At 46.9% G+C, this 23,789-nt stretch overlaps 2 protein-coding genes across 2 annotated transcripts; both read right to left on the bottom strand.

Moving 5' to 3' along the window:
- Positions 1 to 494: 494 nt before the first annotated feature.
- Positions 495 to 7,557, bottom strand: LOC135895805 ((3R)-3-hydroxyacyl-CoA dehydrogenase-like). The gene is made up of 3 exons (XM_065423981.1): positions 7,392 to 7,557; positions 2,740 to 2,933; positions 495 to 911 (listed from the first exon to the last, which is right to left on the bottom strand). The coding sequence occupies exons 1-3, from the start codon at positions 7,555 to 7,557 to the stop codon at positions 495 to 497; spliced, it is 777 nt and encodes a 258-aa protein (XP_065280053.1).
- A 9,321-nt stretch (positions 7,558 to 16,878) lies between these two features.
- Positions 16,879 to 22,709, bottom strand: LOC135895780 ((3R)-3-hydroxyacyl-CoA dehydrogenase-like). Its single transcript, XM_065423942.1, has 3 exons — positions 22,420 to 22,709; positions 18,908 to 19,101; positions 16,879 to 17,670 (listed from the first exon to the last, which is right to left on the bottom strand). Exons 1-3 carry the CDS (start codon positions 22,583 to 22,585, stop codon positions 17,254 to 17,256), a joined length of 777 nt encoding a protein of 258 aa, XP_065280014.1. The 5' UTR covers positions 22,586 to 22,709; the 3' UTR covers positions 16,879 to 17,253.
- Between the last annotated feature and the right edge of the window lie 1,080 nt (positions 22,710 to 23,789).

A 23,789-nucleotide genomic window follows, 5' to 3' on the forward strand; every position in this document is an offset into this window, starting at 1 on the left:
ATGAGTATCTCAAGCGATGATGCCTGTTCTTGCACATGCCCCTACATAATTATTTCACCCCTATTATCCCCCCACCCCCCCATTCCGCTTGTACATATGTACCCGCCATCTGAGTAATAAACTTGGTTGTTAGTGTGCACTCCGTCCTACCGCCTTTTTCCTTTCTTACAACAAATGGCACACCAAAAAGGCTGTTGTTTCCTTGTTTAAACAATGTTTCACCAACCAGTCCAAGCCGCCCCCCCCCCCCCCCCCCCCTGTTCATTTGGGCAGTAGCAGAGGAACTGAAGTGAACCATACGTTTGCACTCTCGATATTCTTCTTATACATGATTACGACCATGCCTGTCTCTTCTCCATGATGAAGATTAAGCAGACATTATCGGAAATTCAGTACGGACAAGCGACGAGAGAGAAAACCAGCCGAGATAGAGAACTAAACAGTCACGTGAATTTTACCTGAGCACGCGCTCAGTGCGGCACGACCAAGAGGAATCACATGGCGAAACCTCCAGTGACCTCGAGCGTTGTGCCGGTAACAAAGGAACTAGCAGTCGATGAACAGAGGAATTTGACGGCCTGTGCTATCTCCAACGGTTGAGCGATCCTCTTGAGTGGTATCCTGTCAACGGCCATGGCCAAGATGCTTTCGCCAGCGCTGGCTGACATAGGCGTGTCTGTCGTGCCGGGCAGCACGGCGTTGCAACGAATACCGTGGGACGCTAATTCTTGCGCCGCGGACTTGGTGAGAGCCACGACCCCGGCCTTGGAGGCGGCGTACGCAGAGTTGTGTAACCAGCCGCAGTTGGCCATGACGCTGGCCACGTTCATGATGGCCCCTCCGCCTTCGGGCAGCGGTATGCCGGAGCGCAGCATGTCGCGGCTGGCTCCCCGATTCACCAGAAAGGTGCCCTATAGAAAGGCGAGAAACACGATGTCTTTGTGCCGTTACGGTTCTTCTTGGCTCTTGATTTTCGGGATTTTCATAAGTTCGATGGAGCCACATAAAGTCGTGAGAAGCTGACTACACCGGGAGCCAAACTTCTCATAAAGCTATTCGTTGCTGTGAGGAAGAACGAGAAAACATTAGCGCGCATCACGGTTCCTCTGTCATCTCATTTTCCGAAGCTCCAGTCTGTTATGCGCAAAAAAGACAGACTTATCTAAATGAAACAACAACTCCACGACTTGCTGCCGTTGAGCAAGTACAAGCAATTCAGTGCTAAGAGAAAGGCGGTGGAAACATTATACAGGTTCTCGTCTGGAGGCGTTTTTCTGTTAGCAGTAACAGAAAACACTAGCTCTTAAGTTGACAACAGTGGAGGGGGCTGCTCATTTCGAATCAGTAGTGTGGGTTTCGCATAATAATGTCGCCAGGGTATGGACATTTGTTTGAGCCGTCATTTTTTCATTTCAGTGAGCGGTTGGAAAAGGATCACAATATTACAATAGTGACTTTATTTTTTACCTAGATGTCTCCTGGACGTTCGTTCAAAGTCTGTACATAACTTGTATCATCCCTGACAGACATCTGAATCATTCAGGAAAGTATCAAAGGAGAGGGTGACCTAAGTATAAGTATGATTTATGTGAACCTTTGCCGGCGCTTCAGACAAGCGAAACGATTTATTTCATTCGATTTTATCGTGAAAATGCGCGTATCAGTTGTTCAAGGATCGGATGGTGTTCGGTGACATCAAGTGTGCCACTAATAAAGCAAAGGAAGTGCTGGAGGAAAGACACCAAAGGAAACTAAAAAAATAACAAAACGAACAAGCACTGGGGCGTGAGGTGCACTGCCATAATCTCACCCCTTTTGGGTATTTCTTCGCGTTTCGTTCACTTATTTTTTGTTCTCGTTATCTGGATTTTTTTCTTGCTTTTCTGTTAAGCCATGTCTCAACCGCCCGAGCCGAAAACCTCCTTGCTTGCTTTCTTTTTCGGAAAATCCTGGAAATTCATCTTCATTTGAAAGCCTGTAACGTTAATTGCATCACTACTAGTTAGTGTGGTATTTGAGATAGCATCGGGATAACTAGGAGATGTCTTGAAAACGTTATCAAGCTTGCAGCGTATGTTTCCGTGCGTCGTTACGAAATTAAAAGGTCGTATGCATCTTTCCTCAAGATGATTGGCTTTCTTTATTGCAAGTTATTTCTAGAGAAAGATAATTCTTTGAGCTGAGTGTTCAGCAATGCAACCTTTAATATCCTGCAAGTTGGTCATTTATGTAGCCTTGCATTTATGCAAAAGGACAAAATAAGCCCAGCACAAGGCCCTCGATCTGCTTCAGATTCAGATACGGGGATTTTAGGTATACTGACCGCTTCACCTGGACTCATATCGATTGCAACTGGAACTCACTGAAACAACTGTAGTGCCTCGGGATTAGCAATAGCCTTCATCAGCTGTGACTGTTCTGTGACGCTTTGGGTGGTCCACATGCTTTTGAAAGACATTCCCCAAACCCCTTTCCCAGCGTGGAGTAGCAGGCTAGAGGCACTTCACTCAGGCCGACCTCACCACCTTTCTGCCATTAAACATTATCTCTCTCTCTCTCTCTCTCTCTCTCTTGCGCCCGCCTAGCGCCGATGTTGCAGCGAAAATGCAAACATTTGTTTCTATCTACAACTGCGTTTCACCGTAGTTTGTGGCACACTGGAGCCAGTGCATGAAGAGCAGAAGGCGATGGATTCAGCTCATTTAACTAATCAGATATCACAACTATCAGATATCTCACCCTAAGGTTCACCCTGATGACTTCGTCGAACAGTTCGTCGCTGCAGTCGGGGAGAGGCGCCGATAAGCAGATGCCGGCGCAGTTGACGACTATACTCAGCGGTTGCGAGAACTTGCTCCTGATGTCCGCGAACAGGTGCTCCACCGAGGACGAGTTGCCGACGTCTGCGTACATTGCGTGATGCTCGGCCTCGCCTGTGGAACGCAGCTGAGGTTAGGCATATGTGGAAGAGAACTGATCACAAGCTTCAGAGCGAGAATAAGTGAAAATTCGCGCGTTCCTTTGGTTCCAAAGACGGTGCGCCGAGAAAAATCAGCGAGGCGTGATGCGTGGAGTATAAAGCATTGTGAAAACAGAAATGACCACCGTCAACCGCTGTGTCGCCAGTCTCTACCCTCTCCCACTACCAACTTTAAGTTTCGTGCTGATACCCCATCCCCCTCTCCCGTATTTTCAAGGGCGAATCTATTCCCTCACACGTCAAGGTTGGCCACTTTAGACACCCCGTGCGACCATTTATCCTAAAACGACTCCAATGCCACAATAATTGCACGAGGCTGGGGCACGAGAGCGCTGTTTGCGAGAACACGAGAGTTTAACCGCGCTGCGCAAAGCCCCACGCTGCGGACTACTGTGTAGCCACAGTTATTAAATGCCTCAATTGCATTGAGTCCCATGATGCTACCTCAAAGAACTGCCCCCAAATGAAGAAGCGAAGGGATGTCTTGAAGCAGACGGAACTTACTATTTTCGTCATGAAAAACGAAAGCAATAATTAAACACCTAAAAACTTTGCTACCAACAAATAATACGAGAAGCGAACTTAACGTGTGTCGTCAAACCTACTCTACATCAGCAGTGAAAACACTCCGATGAGGCCGCATATTCTCATTGGTATATTACGAGTTGTAGGTGCCAACGTATAAGACGAGGACAGGGGTTTGGGCATTCTTACAGGAGTCATGCTCGTAGTTCTCGCACTAAAACAGAACACTGGAAATTGTCCATGAATTAAGGATGACTGCAGCAGCTAGCTTAAGCTTACTTATCTAAATCCTCACCCGACCTCAATACACGCTGCTCATGGAGAAGAATTGCCAAGAGATTCAGGACTGTCTACCTGGCAACATCGAAAAGCTAATTAACGCCGCTGCTCAAGAGGCCACCAGAGCTTCTAGGCCTATTCCTATGTTTTCTCATTTCGAAGCAGAATTGGAGCGGCTTCGAGCAATCCGCCGTCGCGCGGAACGAAGGTACAGGCGCACCAAGTCCATCTACGACCTAAGGGAGGCGAGACGAATACAGAAGAAGATCCAGCGTCGGATCAACTCCCTGCAGTCTCTCAGATGGAAAACCTTCTGCGATTCCCTTGATCCGCATAAACCCCTGTCACATATCTGGAGAACGGTGCGTGGTCTTCGAACGTCACCGCAACAACGCCACCCCTTCAAATGTCTGGCTCTCTACCAAGGTCGCCGAGAGATCGACGTAGCGGAGGACTTCTGTGTCAAGGTTGCTGGTCTGCCGCCATCGTTCGTTACACGTGATCCCGGTGATGTTCCAATCTCGCGGGATTCACGTATGGACAATCCGTTTACCATCGAGGAATTGCAGGCGGCGTTGGCAGCGTGCAGACGTTCCTCATCGCCTGGGCCTGACGGGGTGACATACGCAGCTCTCGGACACCTCGGTCAAACAGCCCGGCATGCTCTTCTAGGCGTGTACAATAATTCATGGCGTGAAGGACTGGTTCCTGCTGCATGGAAGTCCAGCCGCCTTGTGCCTCTGCTCAAACCAGGTAAATCACCCCTAGACGTGGCGTCTTATCGTCCCATTGCTCTGGCCAGTTGTCTCGGAAAGGTGATGGAGAGGATGGTGCTGACGCGGCTAGAGTGGTATCTAGAACACTACCGGTTATACCCTGACGCTATGGCAGGCTTTCGACGCGGACGCTCTTCTATAGACAACGTCATCGACCTTGTCACGTCTGTTCAGCACGAAAAAAGCCTAAGGAGGCTGTCAGCGGCAATGTTCCTGGATGTTAAAGGCGCTTATGATAACGTAACCCATCGAGCCATCCTAGACGCTCTGGGCAATGTCGGCCTAGGCGGCCTTGTTTTTCGGTGGATACTCAGCTTCTTGAAGGACAGGTCTTTCTTTGTGCAAACAGAGGATGGTGCGTCATCACAACACAACACCTGCCGTGGCGTACCACAAGGTGGAGTCTTGAGCCCCACTCTATTTAACCTCGTGCTCATCGACCTGGTTCACATCCTTCCGCAGTCCGTCCATGTGTCGATCTATGCAGACGATATATGCATTTGGTCATCAGGAGCGACGCGTCCCCAGGTGCGCGCCAGACTTCAAAAAGCGGCCACACTAACATCAGGCTATCTTCGAGCGCGAGGCCTGGAGGTGTGCTCCGAGAAGTGCTCTATGGTCGCTTTCACGCGCAAAGCAATGAAACCGTACGTTGTCAAAATTAATGGACATCCAATTGCCTACGAGAAGACGCACCGCTTTCTAGGGGTGATAATAGATCGAGACCTCTCCTGGAGTCCTCATGTCTCGTACCTAAAAAGGAAATTACTCATGATGACTCACGTGCTCAGATTTCTCGCAGGAAAGTCGTGGGGTGCGTCTGTGAGTGCGATGCTCCAACTCTATAATGCACTGTTCCTCGGTTTCCTGCGCTATAGCTTACCTGTACTGGGTGGGACCAGTAAGACCAACCTCCGTGCCCTCCAGTCTGTACAAGCTCAAGCTCTGCGAATTTGCCTTGGACTTCCCAGATGTGCATCCACGGCAGCAACAATAGCCATCGCGCACGACCACCCCATCGATACGTATCTTCAAGTCGACGCTTTAAGGATGCATATCAGACACTTCGCGCGACTTCCATCGCATCATCTCGCCTCCCTTCCTGCCACTCGACCTCGTTCAGCGTTTAGCAGGATTATTGCCGCCAACCACGGAACTTTACCATCAAACTTCACGCCTGCAGCACGACCATCTCTACCGCTGTGGTGCCTTCATCCACTCCAGGCTCTTCTTCATATTCCCGGTATCAAAAAGAAAACGGAGATGTCATCTTTTGCCCTCAAACAAACCGTGCTTTCATTCCTTCATGAGAAACACAAAGAACGCATCCACGTTTACACGGATGGTTCTGTCTGCTCTAATAGCTCAGCTGGAGCAGTGGTTATTCCCGCAAAGTCTGTCACCCTCAAGTTCAAGACGTCTCACGTAACATCATCGACGGCTGCAGAACTCGCAGCTATCCGTGCTGCTTTAGAGTTTATTAGTGACAAATCGTCACAGTCATGGTCCCTCTTATGTGACTCGAAGGCAGCTCTCCAGTGTCTGATGTCCCCTTTCAACCACGGACCAAATATGCAACTAGTGGCAGACATCCGACTACTCCACCATCAAGCAATCAACAAAGGGCACAACGTCATCTACCAGTGGATACCGGGTCACTGCGGAATTGCGGGCAATCATCATGCGGATGACGCCGCCCGATCGGCCCACGACGGTGCCCGCGTTGTACCACTACCACTGTCACGAACAGACGCAGCCACAAGTCTTCGCTCTCTCGCCCGCGAGCTTACGCAGAATCTGTGGAACACCAGTGAGTTCACGAACGAACGTCTCCACAGACTGGATCCATGTCTGCAACTCCGGCTACCACCAGGGTTACCACGAGCGGAAGCAACACTTCTGTGCCGCCTGTGGCTCGGCGTCGCTTTCACGAACTCCTATTCATTCCGTATTGGAATGGCCGACAGCCCTACTTGCGGAACCTGCGACTGCGAGGAGACGATTCAGCACCTCCTTTGTGACTGTCCCAGCTACAAAGTGCCAAGAACAGTGCTCGTAACCGCGCTCGAAAAACTGGACAATCGCCCCTTTACAGAGGAGAAGGCTCTAGGACACTGGTCCAGACGGGCTTCGGCACTCAAGGCCTTAAAGGCTTTGCTGAAGTATCTAAGGACTTGCGAATTGTGCGATCGCCTTTGAGTGTTGTATCGTGTAGTATCGCGGTACTGCGTGAATTTCCTTAATTTTTTTTTCTCCTCTTCTTCTTCTTTCTCCTTTTACTCCCTTTACCCCTTTCCCCAGCACAGGGTAGCCAGCCAGTACTTACACTGGCTAACCTCCCTGTCTTTCCTCCTCTTTCTCTCTCTCTCTCTCTCTCCTCACCCGAATTTTCTCATATTTACTGTGGCCAAGAAATCCGCAGGAGGTCTCTTCTTTAGCGCTTTGTTCGGGAATCTTTTCGTTCGTAACAACTATTTGTCATTCACACCGCCTTACCTAGTACTGCTACCGAGAATGGCTGGTCGGCGTTCTCTGAAGCCGTTCGAGAGCGCGAATTCCTTTTTAAACATGTATACCTGCTTTCTTAACGTGGACAGCATCGCTTTCTTATTCATAACAAAAGAAAACAAAACAAAACTGAATGTGGCATCCTTAGGAGACTCGAAGCGTCGGTGCTTGCCTTCTATCTTCGCGCAATCGTCGCGGCCTTCTTTACATTCGACTCTGTTTCACCGCGAAGTCACGAGATTTCAGGAAATGCCTTCATATTGTCCAGCAGCGTAAGCATGAGACGGGCTCGAAATATTGGCTAGACATTAACTCCGACTCACCTGGCAAAGACTGGGCCACTCTCCTAGCGCCCTCCAACTGCTTGTCGACAATCACCACAGTGGCACCTTCGGCAGCCAGAGCACGGCAGACCGCTTCGCCAATGCCGCTAGCGCCCCCCGTCACCAAAGCCAGGCGACCATTGAAAGACGTGACTGCTGAAGTCATAGTGGCCTAACTGGGTTGGGCAAAGAATTGACGAGTTTACGGCGCCGACTTCTCGTCTCCCACAGCCTGTCAGAGGAATTACTGAGATTTTAACGGAAACAGGCAAGCATGATATCTGTGGCGGCAAATTCGGTAACAGCTGCCAATAACGGGACAGAAGAGGCTTTGTGGTGGCTTTAGTGGAACGATAAATAATAGGCGGAAGGACGCTGCACGTGTGCGCATGCGTTCTGTCGCAATGACACACATGAACTGTGCACTCCGTGGAGAACGTCGACCTAAAATTTCACAGAGTGGCTTTCGTTGGTGGTTGTGCGGGTATGCAAGATAATAACTTGGCTAATGGCATTTCACTGCATATATTACTGGTTGTAAATCACACTTGATGGACCCCGTTTCCTCTGCAAAAGTGGCCTTTCAGTCATACTTCTTTTTTTTTCTGCTTGGGAAAGAAACAAGGCACTGAACTCCCTTTTTATGGCATCGATGAGCGGAAGTCTATAAAGTGTAGTTTTTTTTCCTTTATGAGGCCGATCATTAAGAGAAAACCTAATTCTTTGAAAAGTAAGAAAAAAAAGACGGAGCCAAGGTACTTGTTGGAATTTACGTTAAGCTAAGTTTCATTGAATCGTTTCAGTTAAATGTCATGAAAACATTTCCGCCGAGAGAGAGAGAGAGAGTAAACGTTTATTGTAATAGAGACTGTTTGGTTATGGTGGGTGGAGCCCCTCCTCCAGGGCCCCACTGGTTACAGCGGCTCGCCGGGCCTGGTCAAGGGTCGCCAGTTGGCTTCCCAATTCCACTTCCGCGAGTCGCGCCTCCCACGACCAGTTATGTAGAGTGTTGTCTAGCAGCGGCGAGGTGGCAGCCGCCGGACGTGACGCGCACTGGAATGTTATGTGTTCCAATGTCGGTGTTCCTTCGCACCACGGGCATGTGTTGCTGTAGTTATCTGGGTACATTTTGTGTAGCCTGTATAAATGTGGGAAAGTGTTTCTTTGCAGGCGGCGCCAGTCCCGTGCTTGCCTCCTGTCTAGGTCTGGGTGAGGAAGGGCTTTGTTTCGCCTACTTAGCCGTTGATAACTCGAGGATTTCTCTTGCCGCACCGGGTGTCGAGGTGTTCTCCCGGGCGGTGTGGCCCGCGGCTGAACCCATCTCTCGATGAATGTCGACGTTAATGTGTAGCGAAGGGTTCAATTCATATTACCTGGTACGGCTTGCAACGTCTGTCGTGGAAAGAGGAATTGGAACGCTGCGTTCTTCTTCTCGTAACGCTGAGGCCGCTTTCTCTGCGTGATCATTTCTACTGATTCCGCTACGGTCAGATACTTACCACTGGAAAATAATTTTGTGGCCTTCTTGTTTGAGGTACGTTCATTGAACAGTGACACATACCCAGTGATTGAAGATGGTGTGCAACAGGGTCACGGAGCTCCGCGCCATCGGTGGGAACGATCGCTCCCGCCCGAGGTCAGAAGCAGGATGAAGGTAAGCCCCACACCGATACACACAAGTCATGAACGCCACGTAGGCCGTTACAAGGCTCGCGTCGACAGAGAGCGCCGACAATTCAAGGGTGACCCGGATGTAACGTACGTGGACGTGGCGGTGTACCCCGAAGGGGGCCTCTTCGGGTAGCCGCAGTGAGCGGGAAAGACACGTCCTTGAACCTTGCGGCGTCTGTCAAGGCAGAAACCACAGCTGTGGCTGAGGCCACGGCTGCGCCTGAAGTAATGAAGCAACAAGACAGGCTGAGCAGGAAGGGTCACCTCGTTACCCAGCAAATCACAAATATTCACTGGGCGTACCACAAAAGAACAAGTACCCAAGACATTTAACGACGTCTAGTTCACATCTATAGATCACAGTTCACATCACGTCTAGTTCCACTCGTACCTGGCAGTCACGGGTCATCTAAAGGACGTCGGATGTCTTTGGGATTTGAACACCTTTTGCACATCCAAAGCTTCCGCGCATTGATCGTACATTGTGCGTTGTTACTAGATGAACGCACCATGCCGCAAAAATACATGCAAATTACCTCTAATGTCTAACAATGAGATCCTGGGGAAGAAAAAATCGCGCTCTTGCCTGTTCCAGCACTGTGGCCGGGATTTACTTTGTTTTTTTCCCATCATGTGCATGTTCGCAATCCTACGAGAGGGAGAATGTGTTCTTGACTTGCGAAATATCCATCTGTTCATTTTGAAAGACTCAAGTTGAAGTAATAAAGCCAACAATCTCCGTTATGACAGCGTTTTTTTTGTAACGTTGTTATTAACCCTTTGTAGGACAGTGGGACACATACGTCCCACATAGTGCTCCACTCTAAAGGGCTCGTACGAAGCAGAAGGAAACCGGAATCATTCTTGTGATGTGCTACCACCTATTGAGAGGTTTCAGTACTTCTTTTAAATATAGTTTCAGCAGCCTCCACTAGATGAGGCAGTGAGTCCAGAACTTGAAACTTCGTTCTTTTTTTCTGATGCATTGGAAGTTTTCGACTATATGCGATCCGGCAGAAAAGAAAATCAACATGCCTGGTAAGTAATTCCTTTTTTCTGCATTCAGAGAAACAACCCTGGATTAAAATCAGCTCTTGTTTCTGAGATTTGAGCTTACATATAATGAGATAAATGCAAATTTTCAATACCATGCTGAAAAAAGTTGCACATTTTGCTAAGCCTAATGGCAGAATTTTGAGCGGTAATTTTCGAATTATTTGATCTAGAACTTGTCGTTGCTTTCTAATGCACGCAAGCGATTTCTATCACAAGAAGAAGCTCTCGAGCTCTATTTTAGCATATCGGACGATCCGGACTCCAATGATTCGGATGGGGAAAGCACAGACGAGAATGTCATTCCCGAGCTTGCGCCTCATTGTACAGATGAGGATGCCAGTGCAGATGAAATGGCTGCGTCAACGAGCAGACAGGCAAAACGCAAGGCAACCTATACAAAAAAGAAAACAAAGAGGCGGAAAAGATCGCTAGACCTGTGCGACAACATCGTGGAAAATGAGGAAGAAACGCCGGGCACATGGGGTTGTGACGAGCCAGACCATGTTCTGCAAGTCCCAAAAACATGGGATCCTGAGATGTCACAAAAGTTGCCATCCAAACCGATTGAAGCTTTTTCACTCTACTTCGACGACGAAGTAATGCAGCTCCTTGTAGAGGAAACAAACCGCTTTGCAGAACAGAAAAACCGGCGAAAATGGAAAACGATCACGTTAGATGAGCTTCGGGCTTTCTTCGGCATTCTGATTCTCATGAGTGTAAACCCGAGACATCAGCTGTACCTTTACTGGAGCAGCGATAACTTTTTCAATGCACCAGAAATCTCAAAAGTCATGTCGTTCAAGCGATTCCAATCCATCATGAATTGCCTGCATTTGAGTGACAACACGAAAGAAAAAAAAAGAGGCGAAGATGGATATGACCGGCTGGCAAGAGTACGCCCTCTCATCGATGCTCTGAACAAACGTTATAATTTAATTTTATAATACAGTCACCTAGCCTGCTTGAATTAATCAAGTATTCCACACATGTCTGTCGTTATATATATATACTCTCCATAATCTTTTTTTTTCTTCATGACTTCGATTCCAGTGGGAACAGGGTATTTCTTTTTATTCCCGGTGATAGCTGCTACGGACAACGGTGGCGCAGGCGGCGGTGGACACCATCTCCAACCGAAACAGCTATTGTAACGAGCCCATAACAGCTTACGCTGAAAAACAAGACCTTTCGCTGACTACATGTACACAGACGGTCGCTGTTTTTCCTGCCTGTGGCAAACACATGACAGAAGAAGTTCCTGTCGCAGCAATTATTCTGTATATGTTTAGCTGAACGTAATCAGTCTGTCCACTTATCTTGAATGAAGCCTTACTTTAAATTGCAGGATGCTTCATCCATGTCATATGGTTGAAAAGAAATACGAAAACAAAAACGACTGCGTGCACTGATATAAATGAAGCGTGCATCTTGCGATGCAGGCTTGTTCGCTCTAGTTTAGCGAAATCATACTTTTGGCTCATAGCTGGGTGAAGGCTTTCATAGCCAAGCTTTAATTTAGGTATAGATATGTGTTCTCATTTTCAAACAGTGATCAGAACAAAACAAAAGAAACATTCCCTCGAAAGTCGTATGAATTTGTTGCGTTTCTTTGTTATACTTGAATGAATTGTGTGAAGCGTGCCAAAACCACGATTATACTATTAGGGACGCCGTAGTGGGGCACTCCGGATTAATTTTGATCACAAGCGGATCTTTAACGTGCCCCCCATACGCGGGACACGACCGTTTTTGCATTTCGCCCCCATCGAAATGCGGCCGCCGCAGCCGGGATTTCATTCCGCGACCTCGCCCTTAGCAGTGCAACATCGTAGCCGCTAAGTCACCGTGGCGGGTGAATTAAGTCAGGGAATACACCGAAGTCCCCCTCCTCGATAAACTCCCTCATCAACAGGTCTGTGTTTATATAGGTATATCTGAGGGCCCCGTAAGGCATTACATGGGGAACGGGTAAAAGAGAGGAGGGAAGGGAAGGGGGAACAAACAAGACTCAGTTAAAAATATGTTTGCATTACCGAAGAGGAGAAACAACTCTGCCGTTGATATTGCCTGCTCGATCGTGAAGATCGATATATAATCGATGCTCCAAGCAGGTATCTTGTCCAAAGCGTCATCTAAAGAGGAGTCTTCGGCATTATAAAGGCTCACCCGCAGGTTATCCCTGATGACGTCATAGAATAGCTCGTCAGTACACTTGACCATTGTAGCCGGGCGCAGTATTCCGGTGGAGTTCACGACTACGCTCAATGACTCTGAGAACGTGTCCCTGATACTGTTAAATAACTGCTGCACGGACAAACATTCACCGCCATTCACGTACATGGCTCGATGCCTGAAGTCGCCTGCACAGACGCCCCAGAAAGTGCCTCGTAAGAACTGTCAAAACCCAGAAATTTCGAAGCGCGCCTGTAGAAGTTGCTGTTGGCGATGCAGTAAGAATGGCAAACTTACGTTCACAAACGCCTGCCTGTTTACGTACGTGTTAAAAGATTTGCTGTGAAGGTTAAAGCCTCTGAACGGTATTATATTTCAACTTCGCAGAGGCGGTTCAGATGTGCTGTAACATAACGTTTTTATTACTTACAAGTAGACAAAAGAAAAGCACTCGGTAATGTGGTATCAAACTACTGGCGTGAGAGTAAAGCACCCATAATGTGAATCGTGTTAAGCGGAACGTCTGCTGAGGTCGCTAAATGTGCTGCACAATGGCTTCGAACACAGCGCATCGCTGGCATACGAGGAAACAGGGTTGCTATAGGCGTTGCAGTTTCCTGATGAACATCTGATGGCAGAAAAATACGAAATGCCCTGTATTTGTTTTGAAGCGCTTTCAGTAAGGCTGCAGCTAGCTATCCATACACAGAGCAAACTAGCTGGCGCGTAAGTTCCGTCCATTTGGAACCATCGCCTAAATGCCCCCACACAAAAGAACACCTAAGTACACAATGTTGCCTTTGTCCTCTGTTCTTGTCGTCATTTGTGGTGCTTGAAGAGGCCACTTAAAGGGCTCGCCGAGTATTTATTATTCCTGAGCTTCGACTCTCGTTCATATGCGTTGTATAACATAGGTAATAATGTCAGGTCAGGGAGCGCAACCAGGCTGACCCTATAGCTATAGTTAGAACTAAAAGGTGTGATGCGCAATAACGTAAAAGGCTAAAAGTATTACGTCGCCATTTTACGAGGTAATGGAGACCGCTTGCGGAAACCTACCGACCAAAAGCGCTAGCACGCAGTGCAGGACAAGGAGGATTCGCACAAGTGAGAATGCATTTACCGTAGCAGCATCTCGACCACCTTTCTCGGCAAAGGGAAATACGCTGTAGGAAATAGGAGAGTGTAGAGGAAACGCCATAGGCTATCACAATGAGAGGTGCGCGAAAATTAAAGCAGTGCTAAAGCCCGTGTGACATCTAAGTTGTATCTTGCAAACCTTTTAAGTGCTATGATGGACAGTACACAATAGAAACAGGACAAGGCGTTTACTCGCAAGTGAAAGATTTATTGAAAGGGCGCGCAAGTATATCGGGTGTCCCCGCTAACTTTGACCAAGATTAAAAAAAAACAAACCAAGAGCTCTAGAGAAATCGTACCGACTGCATAGTAGTGGCAGTAGTGTGTACTTACAGCCAGTATTTTTTCATCGCGGAATATTAAATAATTGATTTTAATAAGCGAACTTATCAATTGTTGCTTGAATCGCAAACATGTCAACTACAAAGTTGTAGGGTACCTTGAATAACCTCCGAATCAAGCATTTGTTTCACGCTGAAGTGTGTCTGGTTGTTTTTTTCCAATAAAAAACAAAGGCCCACGAAATACGCGACATATGAAATAGATGCGCGTTCGCGCGCCGCCACTCAAGCGCCTCCAAGCAACCTTTGAAAGAAATACAGCTGCATTGGTTTTTCGCCGCATCGTACAAGGCTTATCAATGTGTCAGCGGCGTGTTCTCGTGATGCTGCGACCATCACGTAGCGTGAAGCCCTGTATCGAGCTGCCGCCGCTAGTAAAGCCGTGTATCCGTGGCTATTCGCTCGGGAAGGCTTGAGTAGCGGCGCGCAAGCGCGTACCTATTTCATATTCTGCATGTTTCGCGTGCTTTTGTTTTTTTTCTCGGAAAAACTAACGAAGCAAGGCTAAGCACGAAACAAATGCTTGATTCGGAGGTTGTTTGAGGTGTCCTACAACATTGTAATTGATATGTTTGCCATTCGAGCAATAATTAAGAAGTTCACTAATTAAAAACAATTAATCAATTAATACTTCGTGATAAAAAACATACTGGATGTAAGTACACAGGACTACGGCTACTATGCAGTCGGTTCGATTACTCTAGAGCTCTTGGTTTCTTTCTTTTTTTAATCTTGGTCCAAGTTAACTGGGACACCCGGTATATGTAAAAAAAAAAAGGGGGTGAACGCGCATGCGTTCGCCAGAATTCGTTCCCAGCCGATATGCCTTGCAAGCACGCTGGCTAAAATTCGTAAATTACGATATCTACCATAAAGTAATCAACTCAAAATTCTTAGTGAGATATTGTGAATTGGCCAATTATGCATTTCGATTTACTGTGCAAGTAGTGTCTGGCTTTTCGAAAGAACTCAGTTCAAGGATCAGAATTGTCCTATCTACCCCCTGTCAAGTATATTTTTAATTTATTTTGTAGACTCTAAAAAAATTCTTCGCAGATGTGCACGCCAATCTCAGCAACTTGTACATCAAAGATAGCGAAGGCGTACAAGCGAGTTCTTGCATTCATCGGAAGTTCTAGGAGCCTGTTTGCTGACTGCCTATAGTTAGGACTGATTACCGACGCTACCGGCACGTTTTCAACGACGCCCTCGTAGCGCGGCCGCTTCCCAAGTAACGCAAAATGTTGCGGAAATGTCTGATGGTGCACAAATGTTGGTGCATAACGTTGCTTACACGCTGCTAATGTCCTCTTTTTTGATCAACAAACACCATTGGGCGGTAACCCTATGGCAGCCTTGAGCAGCACATTCACAACATTGATACGACATCAGTGCAACGGCTGCTTTCAAAGGTGAACTTTATTGAACCTTGTATACCATGGTTACAATCCGCATGCTCATAATTCCTTCTGACGTTTCATTAAGGTTATCGATGACACTATCACATATAGCATCATCAGTCATATTGGTCCGTAGCAGACACGTCACAAATTTATTATTTTTGCCAATGCATTTCAACCATATGCGTTGACATACAGCATTAAACGAGTATAAAAAAATTGCATTGCGGCCTTTGCAAATCAAATTTATCTTTTTTTATTTTTATTCTAATCATTTTTTTCTCTCTGTATGCGCTTGTTTCTACTTGGGCATTACGGTATCATCAGTATTTCAAGTTTAGCTTCCCTTATTCTAAAAAATCCTGTGTGTCCGCGTTTTGGAAAGGGCGCTACGCAGTGTTCCTGTAGTTCGTTTGACAGAAACTTCTATATCAAAAGTCAAATTTTTTTGTCATGGCCAGGAGCGCTGCTCTTTTGGACTTTTTAGTTACTCCTCCTTTTCCAAATGACAAGCATTATGATTGGAATAAGTAGCAGCTAGAAAAATCCATTTACGTAAGCATTAAAGTCGGAGTTCGTTACATCATCCTCCGTGCTATTTGGCTGCGCCGTCAGCTTTAGCAGCCGTAAGCCGTACAAACTCTTAGCTGACCCCCAAATCCGAGCCGCTAAAAGGTGATGTGGAAGCAAGACTAACGGCTTACAGGCTAAGAACAAAATTCCTCAAGGAAGTTGTCGATTCAAGTGCGGCACGCGCAAGGTAACTTTTGTTTTATAATCAATGACAGTTACGTTTCAAAGCAAAATTTTGGGACTTCGACACAGGTTTAGTTGCTGACTGTTCATTAATTTACATTTGATACTGAACATGCCGCCGCCCGCCGGCCTAACAAATAAGAAATATAGTAACGAATATCCAGTAGAAATACCTAGTGACACAAGTTGGTTTTAGAGAGACTCATTGCAGAGCGGTACATACTCACTATAACACGCCCAGTGACCCCAAGTTGGTGCGGCAGTTGGTTTTGAAGCCAGTTCCTTCAGCACAGCAAGCCTACTGCAAAGGTTGTCGAAGCGGGAAAATTTTCTGAAAACTCATTTTTCTTGCGACTTCCGAACTCAGTTTCGAGTTCAGGCCCACTGAGGCAGTGACGTGCACGGAAAGTGCGCCTTAATATTTGGGCAGGTACGTTGACCGACATTACCTTTTGTTTGTTCGTTTGCTTGTCGCCGATTCCATGCTCTGAGAACTAGTTAGGTCAGGAGTACACGACATAGGGCACCATGTTTCAACTTGGACGATTTTCGTTTGTTTGTTTGTTTGTTTGTTTGTGCTATCGGTGAGACACACATGTGTAGCTGGCTCCTTCCTTGTATTTAGCTCACCAATAGTTGGCATCGCAGAGAACGGTGCAAAGATAAAGCTGTATGTGCTATCTTCTTACCTCAAGGTACAAAACATTGAGATTACTCCCGTTCTCCTAAACAGAAACAGTCATTATTTTTAGAAGGCATGGATTTCTATCCCAGGAAAAGTAGGCATCGTCGTAATTCCGGGCATATAAATAAACTTCCAAGACCCTTCGCGTACCACCTAGTCCGCTTCAACGGTCCCTCAGTTTCTATCCAGCATGGTTAGTTCGCACCAATATGCAATGTGTGCGAACAATTCCACACTGCGCGCGTCCAAAGCAAGAACGTCATAACTTTGAGGCGCCACTTGTTTATTTTATTGAATAGCACAAGCGATAATGAAAAAGTCGTTACGGTGGGTCACTGCATGCGTTCAGTAGAGTGAATTCCAAAGAACTCAGACAAGAATTGGTGGTTGTCGATGGAGGTGGCTTGAGTCAGCCACTCGGAGCAATGGAATGAGTTGAGTGTAGGGATGGGGAAGAGGGTATGTTTGGAGGACACTTCTGTGAGGTATGTTCAGCACTAGGATAAGCGCCACAGAAGTGCAAGTGCGGGATGTGGTGACAGTGGCGAACCCCATAAGCGGTGGATACGCGTGGAAGTATAGTGAGAGTGCCCGTCTGTACTTGTATAGGAAAGCCTACAGGTCACGCGGAAGGAGCGAATTCACATGCAGAAGCCTCCGGTGACTTCAAGAGCTGCGCCGTTGACATAGGAACTGGCAGTCGGTGAGCAGAGGAACTTGATAGCCTCCGCGATCTCACGGGGCTCAGCAGGCCTCTTGATAGGCATCAGTGCCAGCGCCTGAGCTTTGACAGCTTCGTCGCTGCTTGCTGCCAGGGGAGTGTCCGTCCAGCCCGGCAGCACTGCGTTGCAGCGGATGCCGTGCCCCGCCAGCTCCTGCGCCGCCGACTTGGTGAGGGCCACGATGCCGGCTTTGGAGGCGGAGTACACGGCGGACGACCAGAAGCCGCTTTTGGCCTCGATGCTGGATACGTTAACGATGGCCGCACCACCATCGGGCAATGGTATGCCAGATCGGAGCATGTCACGGCTAGCTGCACGATTCACCAGGAAGGTGCCCTGCAAGCAGAGGCAACACCGCGGACCGCTAGTTTGACGCAGCATTCTGTGATACCCTTGCTGTGACGTCTCAAAACGGTTCAGTTAATCAGCCGGCGCTTGTTATAAACTGACTGTGCTCAGCGAGTCGATCACGTCAAGCTCAAGCAAGGCGCCTTCTTTTTTCCTTGACAAGAGACGCGCTTCCGCATGCCGTATTCACTTCTGTAATTTCAGCTTGCTACGTGTAACGCGAATAACACTTTTTTAGAAGACGCCTATTTGGTCGCCATTGCTCGCGAGAAAGCGTACACGTATGAACATACCGCATGTGCGGTTTAATGGCTCGCATAAGCTCAGCAGCCACTTCTAGGAGACGTTAGTGCAGTCTTCAGTCGGTCACTGTTCCACACTATACGACTGTGATTCCCACTCTACTGCACACCAACTTATATTTCTGGATAAGATCATTAGTCCCCTGAGAAATGAAGTGATAGCATCCAGGAACCCAAACGCCGCTTGAAACATTCGATTAAAGCTCTTGCTCTACATGTGCGTTTGGGTCACTGGTTTGCCGGTGTGATAAGTGTCTAGCCTTCGGGAATCGCATGTTTCCTCAGAAGTAGCATGCGTACGCCTGGACGCACGATGTGCAGTTCAAGTTATGCTGCCAGACCTCTAGATGTGAGTGGTCCTTTTTCCGAAAACACATGTCGCTAACCGCACGGCTCTAATGGTTTGAAAGCACACTTACATATGCTTGAAGCTACAGGTTCTCACACCTTGTTTCGAATATGTCACTCTCGTAGCAATAACCTCAATTTGACATATTTTCTCATTCGCGCGTCGGAAATAACGATAGAGAGAAATAATGCATACAAAGTCAGGGAGGTTAAGCAGAGGTAGTTCTGGTTGGCTACCCTGCATGGAGGGAAGGGTTAAGGGGGATAAAAAGAGGAAGAAGTTACGAAGCAGTAAGGCGTGGAGTCTGAGTTAATATTCAACCGTAAAATTTGCATTTACTGAAGACACTGTCAAACTACATTTATAAATTTCACCTAGGTAAGTATGTCAGTATGTGCACCTTGATTATATGTTTGTAAAGAGTCGCTATTGAACGAACATCAGTGGATCAGATACGTTGTATTCCCTAGTTATGCACTTCCTGGATGACTAAGAATTAGTAGGGTGTTCAAACTGGTTACCTCTTGCTGCTGCATTATCACTGACATAAGATGTGTAACTCTTGCCCTCGCACCTTGAGGTTTACCCTGATGACGTCATCGAAGGTCTCGTCCGTACAATCGACGAGGGAACACTTGCGCAGAATTCCCGCCGAGTTGACGACTATGCTGAGCGGCTCCGAGAATGCGTGCCTGATGTCCCTGAAGAGCTGCTCCACGGACGAAGCATCGCCAACGTCCACATAAATGGCCCGATGCTTGGCGTCACCTGCGCAGCAGCCGGGGAACGCTTCCTGTCGTTTAGCGTAACGACTGAGCTCTGTATCTTAGCAAGGCACATATCTACAGTATGTAACAGCAATACTGACTCCCACATACTATTCTATTACGCTCTTCCGCTTAACTCGACACTCCACCTAGAATCAATGAAATGTAAAGGACTTTGCGAGAAAGTGGATCACATACTTCTTCATTTGATATATGCCCGTTTAATTCTGATGTGTGAAATCCAAAATGTGACAGTGACACACCTATTATGGACGTGCCCAGGACTTCATCTAAGCCGTCTCCGCCACCTCCGGGCAACAGGCCTTCGGCCTGGTCGCCCACCCGACCTTGAACGTTGGATTCATGGACTACATCATCGTTCACTCCTCGATTTTTTGCACGAGTCGAATCTGTTCGTGAATTTTTAACATCTTTTGCATTATGCCTAAGGGCATGCTTTCAAATTAAAAAAAAATTCTGATGTGTCTGGTGTAGACGTCAGACCACCAACGTAGCGTCGCGGCTTTCACGTCGCCATTTCAGACATTGCGTCATCTGGTATGCGATAAGGTAGTTGTATAGGTAGAGAGGGTCGTATATGGTTGACGCATGACGGTGTAAGTATGCGTGCAGCTGTTGCTGGGTGCGCCATGAGGCAGGTCTCTGGAATGTGAAGCGCACCTGTTTTCTTACAACGGCGCCACCCGTGGTGACACAGTAGTAGACTTACACCAAGAATATAACGCCACAGCTGCCTTTTGCACGCGACTTTGCAGTTCTTTTTCTTGTGTTTTTTTAATGAAATAGCATTAAATGCGTACCCTCACACTGACATCAATTAGAAATTCGTAGCTATCCGCCTGACGAAAAAAAAAAATGGGTGCAAATCTCGAAGGCAGTGCAATCTAACACAGCGTCCGAAAGCGCTCGTTGTCACGAGGGAAGAATGCGAGAAACAGGCACGTGACGCATGCGCCGTACGTTTCAAAGAGCGAATTTCGCTCTATGATGCATCCGTGCAATTGTATAGCCTAATGCTTAAAGCTTAAAGCATTAAGCTTAACCGGTACCACTGTATTGGATCCCACCATCGGTCACGCGTTTTTCATGTTTACAGCGTTATAGGCGGACTTCGCTCACTTTGAAGGTGTCTTAACGAAAAAATTCGAGGTGTGTCCGTACGCGATCGGGTCACAGTGCATGCGAAGTCGCAAAAGGGATACGAGGTATAGAAACGTCACTTTGACAAATAACTGTGCAAGATCGCCCGTGGCGAACGCGTGCGCAGCTGTCGAGACGTCACAATCTAAGTATGATATCACAGACCTAAAGAGTTAACGGTGCTAATTAATAATAATATTTTTTAAAATACCAACCGCATGTACAGCACAACTTGATGGCCCGCCTTTCTTTCTCTATCTGTCTCTCTGGCCCCTTCCGTCTGTATGGCGTCTCAGATTGATATTCGAAATCTCTGTGGATCGGGACTAGTAGATGCGTGCACGCGTGATTGTTGGGAACCAAAGAATGTAATATCCTTGAATTTTTCCAAAGTATTTGATTCGGTGCTTCATGACAAGCTAATCCTTAAGGTCAGAAGCGGAAGTTCTTGTTCGCTGGATTGCAGCTTATTCGTATGACCGCATACACTTCGTAAGTATGGACATGCATTAACTGTCTTCCATTTACATCTGGGGTGCCTCAAGGAAGCGTATTGCGACATTTACTATTTCTGCTGTAAATTAATTAAATTGTGTCCAAATCCGACCGTTCCACCATGATTGTGCCTTGTACAAAGAAGTTGGTTTAGAAATGACCGAGACGACATCAGCATTAGTGCAAATAATATTGCCAAATGGTGCATTCATTGTGGCATGAAACTTTACACAGAGAAAAGCGTGTTCCTTTCCGTTACTCGAAAGAAAGAGCATTTTGCATATACGTATAAGGTGTGTTCCTTGCAACTCCAACAAGTTACTGACTACGAATATTTAGGAGTGACACAGACCAGTGGCATGGCCATAATTTCTTTTCGAGGTGGAAGCACGTGCCCGGTGTGCGTCCCCTTCCCCCTGACAAATTGTGTTTTTTTAGGACATAAGCTTAAGTAGGTACCCACTAACGTTAAACTACTCCGATACTACTCACTAACCTAACCACTCTAATTAATCTAAACTCGAATAGGCGTGTATCGTTTGGAGCCCTTACACCAACATAAGCAATGATAAATTAAAAAAAGGATGCAAAGAAGGGCCATGAGGCTTATAGTTGACAAATTTTCTGTTTACGGCTCTCACAGTGAATTATAATGCAATGCAATGAAATACAGACCCGTACTCGGAAGCACGAAGAAAATAATTGAGATTATTTTTTCTTCATACGTTTATTATTAAGAACTAACAATTGAATTCTCAGCTTTTGTGTCACCCTCAACGATCAAACATACACTAAACCACCATGATAATGCAGTAAAACGTTACTTTGCACGAACACAAGCGCACTTAGATCTTTTTTCCCATGTTCAATATATGACTGGAATTGCTTCCCGCAGATATATTCCTAAAATTACTGTTCATTGTTTATTCGTTTACTGTGTGTTATTTGTCCTATTATGATGCCCATCCTGGTTATACCTTGAATCCACAGTATGTGTTGTATTTGAAAGAAGTAAATACAAAAACTTGCGGTTTCCGTGCACTGGGTGGTGATCAAATTTTACAAGTGAGAGCCAAGACATCAAGTTTCCTCCCATGTCCGTTTGGTATTTCGCTGCTGCTGATATCACTCGACACACCTTCCATATTTGTATACTTGATTTCGATAAATCTCGGTCCGATTTCGGCATTCCTGTGAGTTTGCCTCCAACAGATATCAAAATGTTTCCTGCCTTTGCGTAATTTTTTTTTATTGCGATGAAGGCTTGCCCTTAAGGCATGATTCTTGGAGCGTATATGTGTATTATATGTGTTCTGTGAGGCCTGTGTTGTGTATGAATTGAAGCAGTGTTTTGTGAAATCTGTTGTCATGTATCCAGCGGTCATAGCTGTCATAGTCATAGTCATGGTCATAGTCGCCACTTTTCACTTCTTTCGATGAAATGGTCTCTTCTTCTTTTTTCTTTCACTTCTGTTGCTAAAACGACGCTCTCTCTCTTTCTCTCTCTAATTCTACCCATTACACTTGGCCAACACAGCAGAGGGGTATAAGAGACAAGGGGAGTCTAGGCTTGGAAGCGGTATCACAGCACGATACAAAGAAACGTTTCACGTCGACGAAGTTCAACAAGCAACGTTATTGGTACGGAAGCTTCAAAACTCACCTGGCAGTGACTCTGCGACCTCCTTCGCTGCATCGAACTGCTTGTCGGCCACCACCACAATGGCACCTTCTGCGGCGAGCGCCCCGCAGACAGCCTTGCCGATGCCGCTGGCGCCTCCCGTAACCAGGGCCAGCCTTCCGGTGAACACCGAAACTACCGCAGTCATCTTCCCCTCGGATCGCAGTTAGCGAACAGCGATCTCTCTTATTGTAGCTTCTAGATTGGGCGCGAGTAGCACGCGGGGACACTGCAAGGCACGAGGATCGCAGCTGTCGCAATGAGTCACCAATGAGGCGCTGGCGCTGCGATGCGGAAAATGTGGAATCAGGCTGTGCGGAAATCACACGCGCGCCAAATATGCAGAGCTTTGACAAGCCCGCCGTTTCGCTCACGCGACTGCCTCGCAGAGTTGGCAGCATGCCCGCGTAGCCGTGTGGAAAAAGAAAGAAAGAAAGAGAGAGAGAGAGAGAAATAAATAAATAAAGAAAGAAAGAAAGAAAGAAAGAAAGAAAGAAAGAAAGAAAGAAAGAAAGAAGCTCGTTTTCTAGGAATTTCGCTCAGTACTGGGAAACGTACGCATCCGAGGCTCAAAGTGCAGATGGTCGTCTTGCAGCCACAGCACATGTCCAGCTGCACACTGCCTCCTCACCCACCGCTCTCTGAATGTAGAGGGGGGGGGGGGTTAGCTGCCGGCTTCAGAGATCAAACTGTGCAACTTTACAGCTTTGAAGAGCGCGCTGCTGGGCTAGTTGGTTCGTACCCGCAGTTTTAAAGAGACACTAAGGAGGAAGACGAAATCAGTTTAGACTGATAACATGAGATGAAAACTCTGTTTTCGTTAATTTCGCGGCAAGATGTAGCTCACTAGAAGACAAAACAAACACCAAACTTATATTTCATGAATTTATTTCCGAAAGCCCAGCGCCAGTACGTCCGTGTGACGCCACTAATTTCAAGATACTTTCTTGTATACGTGCCATTGAGGCGCAAGAAAACTTCTGGAAGCTCGCTAAGTTCAATCTTTGGTTCTGGTTCTTTTGTTGAAAAATGGACAACGCAGTCCGTGTGGTTTTTTTTTTTCGGAAGAAAAATACCTATGCCCGAAAAGACGCGGTCAAAAGTCATCACGTCACCGGGACCGGGTGCAGGAATCTCAAGGTGGCGTCGCCACCCGTATTACTTTTGCGTCTGTTCCGATTTACCGAACCTTCTCTCGCGGTGAAAGTGCGCTTTGCGGTATTGTGAAAAAGTAATTAACTAATACAATTCAACTTCTTCTTGTCTCGAGCGTGCCTCAAAGCACGCTCACACTTTGCTCGGAGACGTAAGAGAGACAGAAAGTCACGGGTAACGCTTGTTGCCCTTCGTCT

Source organism: Dermacentor albipictus, chromosome 4 (genome assembly GCF_038994185.2).
Source record: "Dermacentor albipictus isolate Rhodes 1998 colony chromosome 4, USDA_Dalb.pri_finalv2, whole genome shotgun sequence".
NCBI lineage: Eukaryota > Metazoa > Arthropoda > Arachnida > Ixodida > Ixodidae > Dermacentor > Dermacentor albipictus.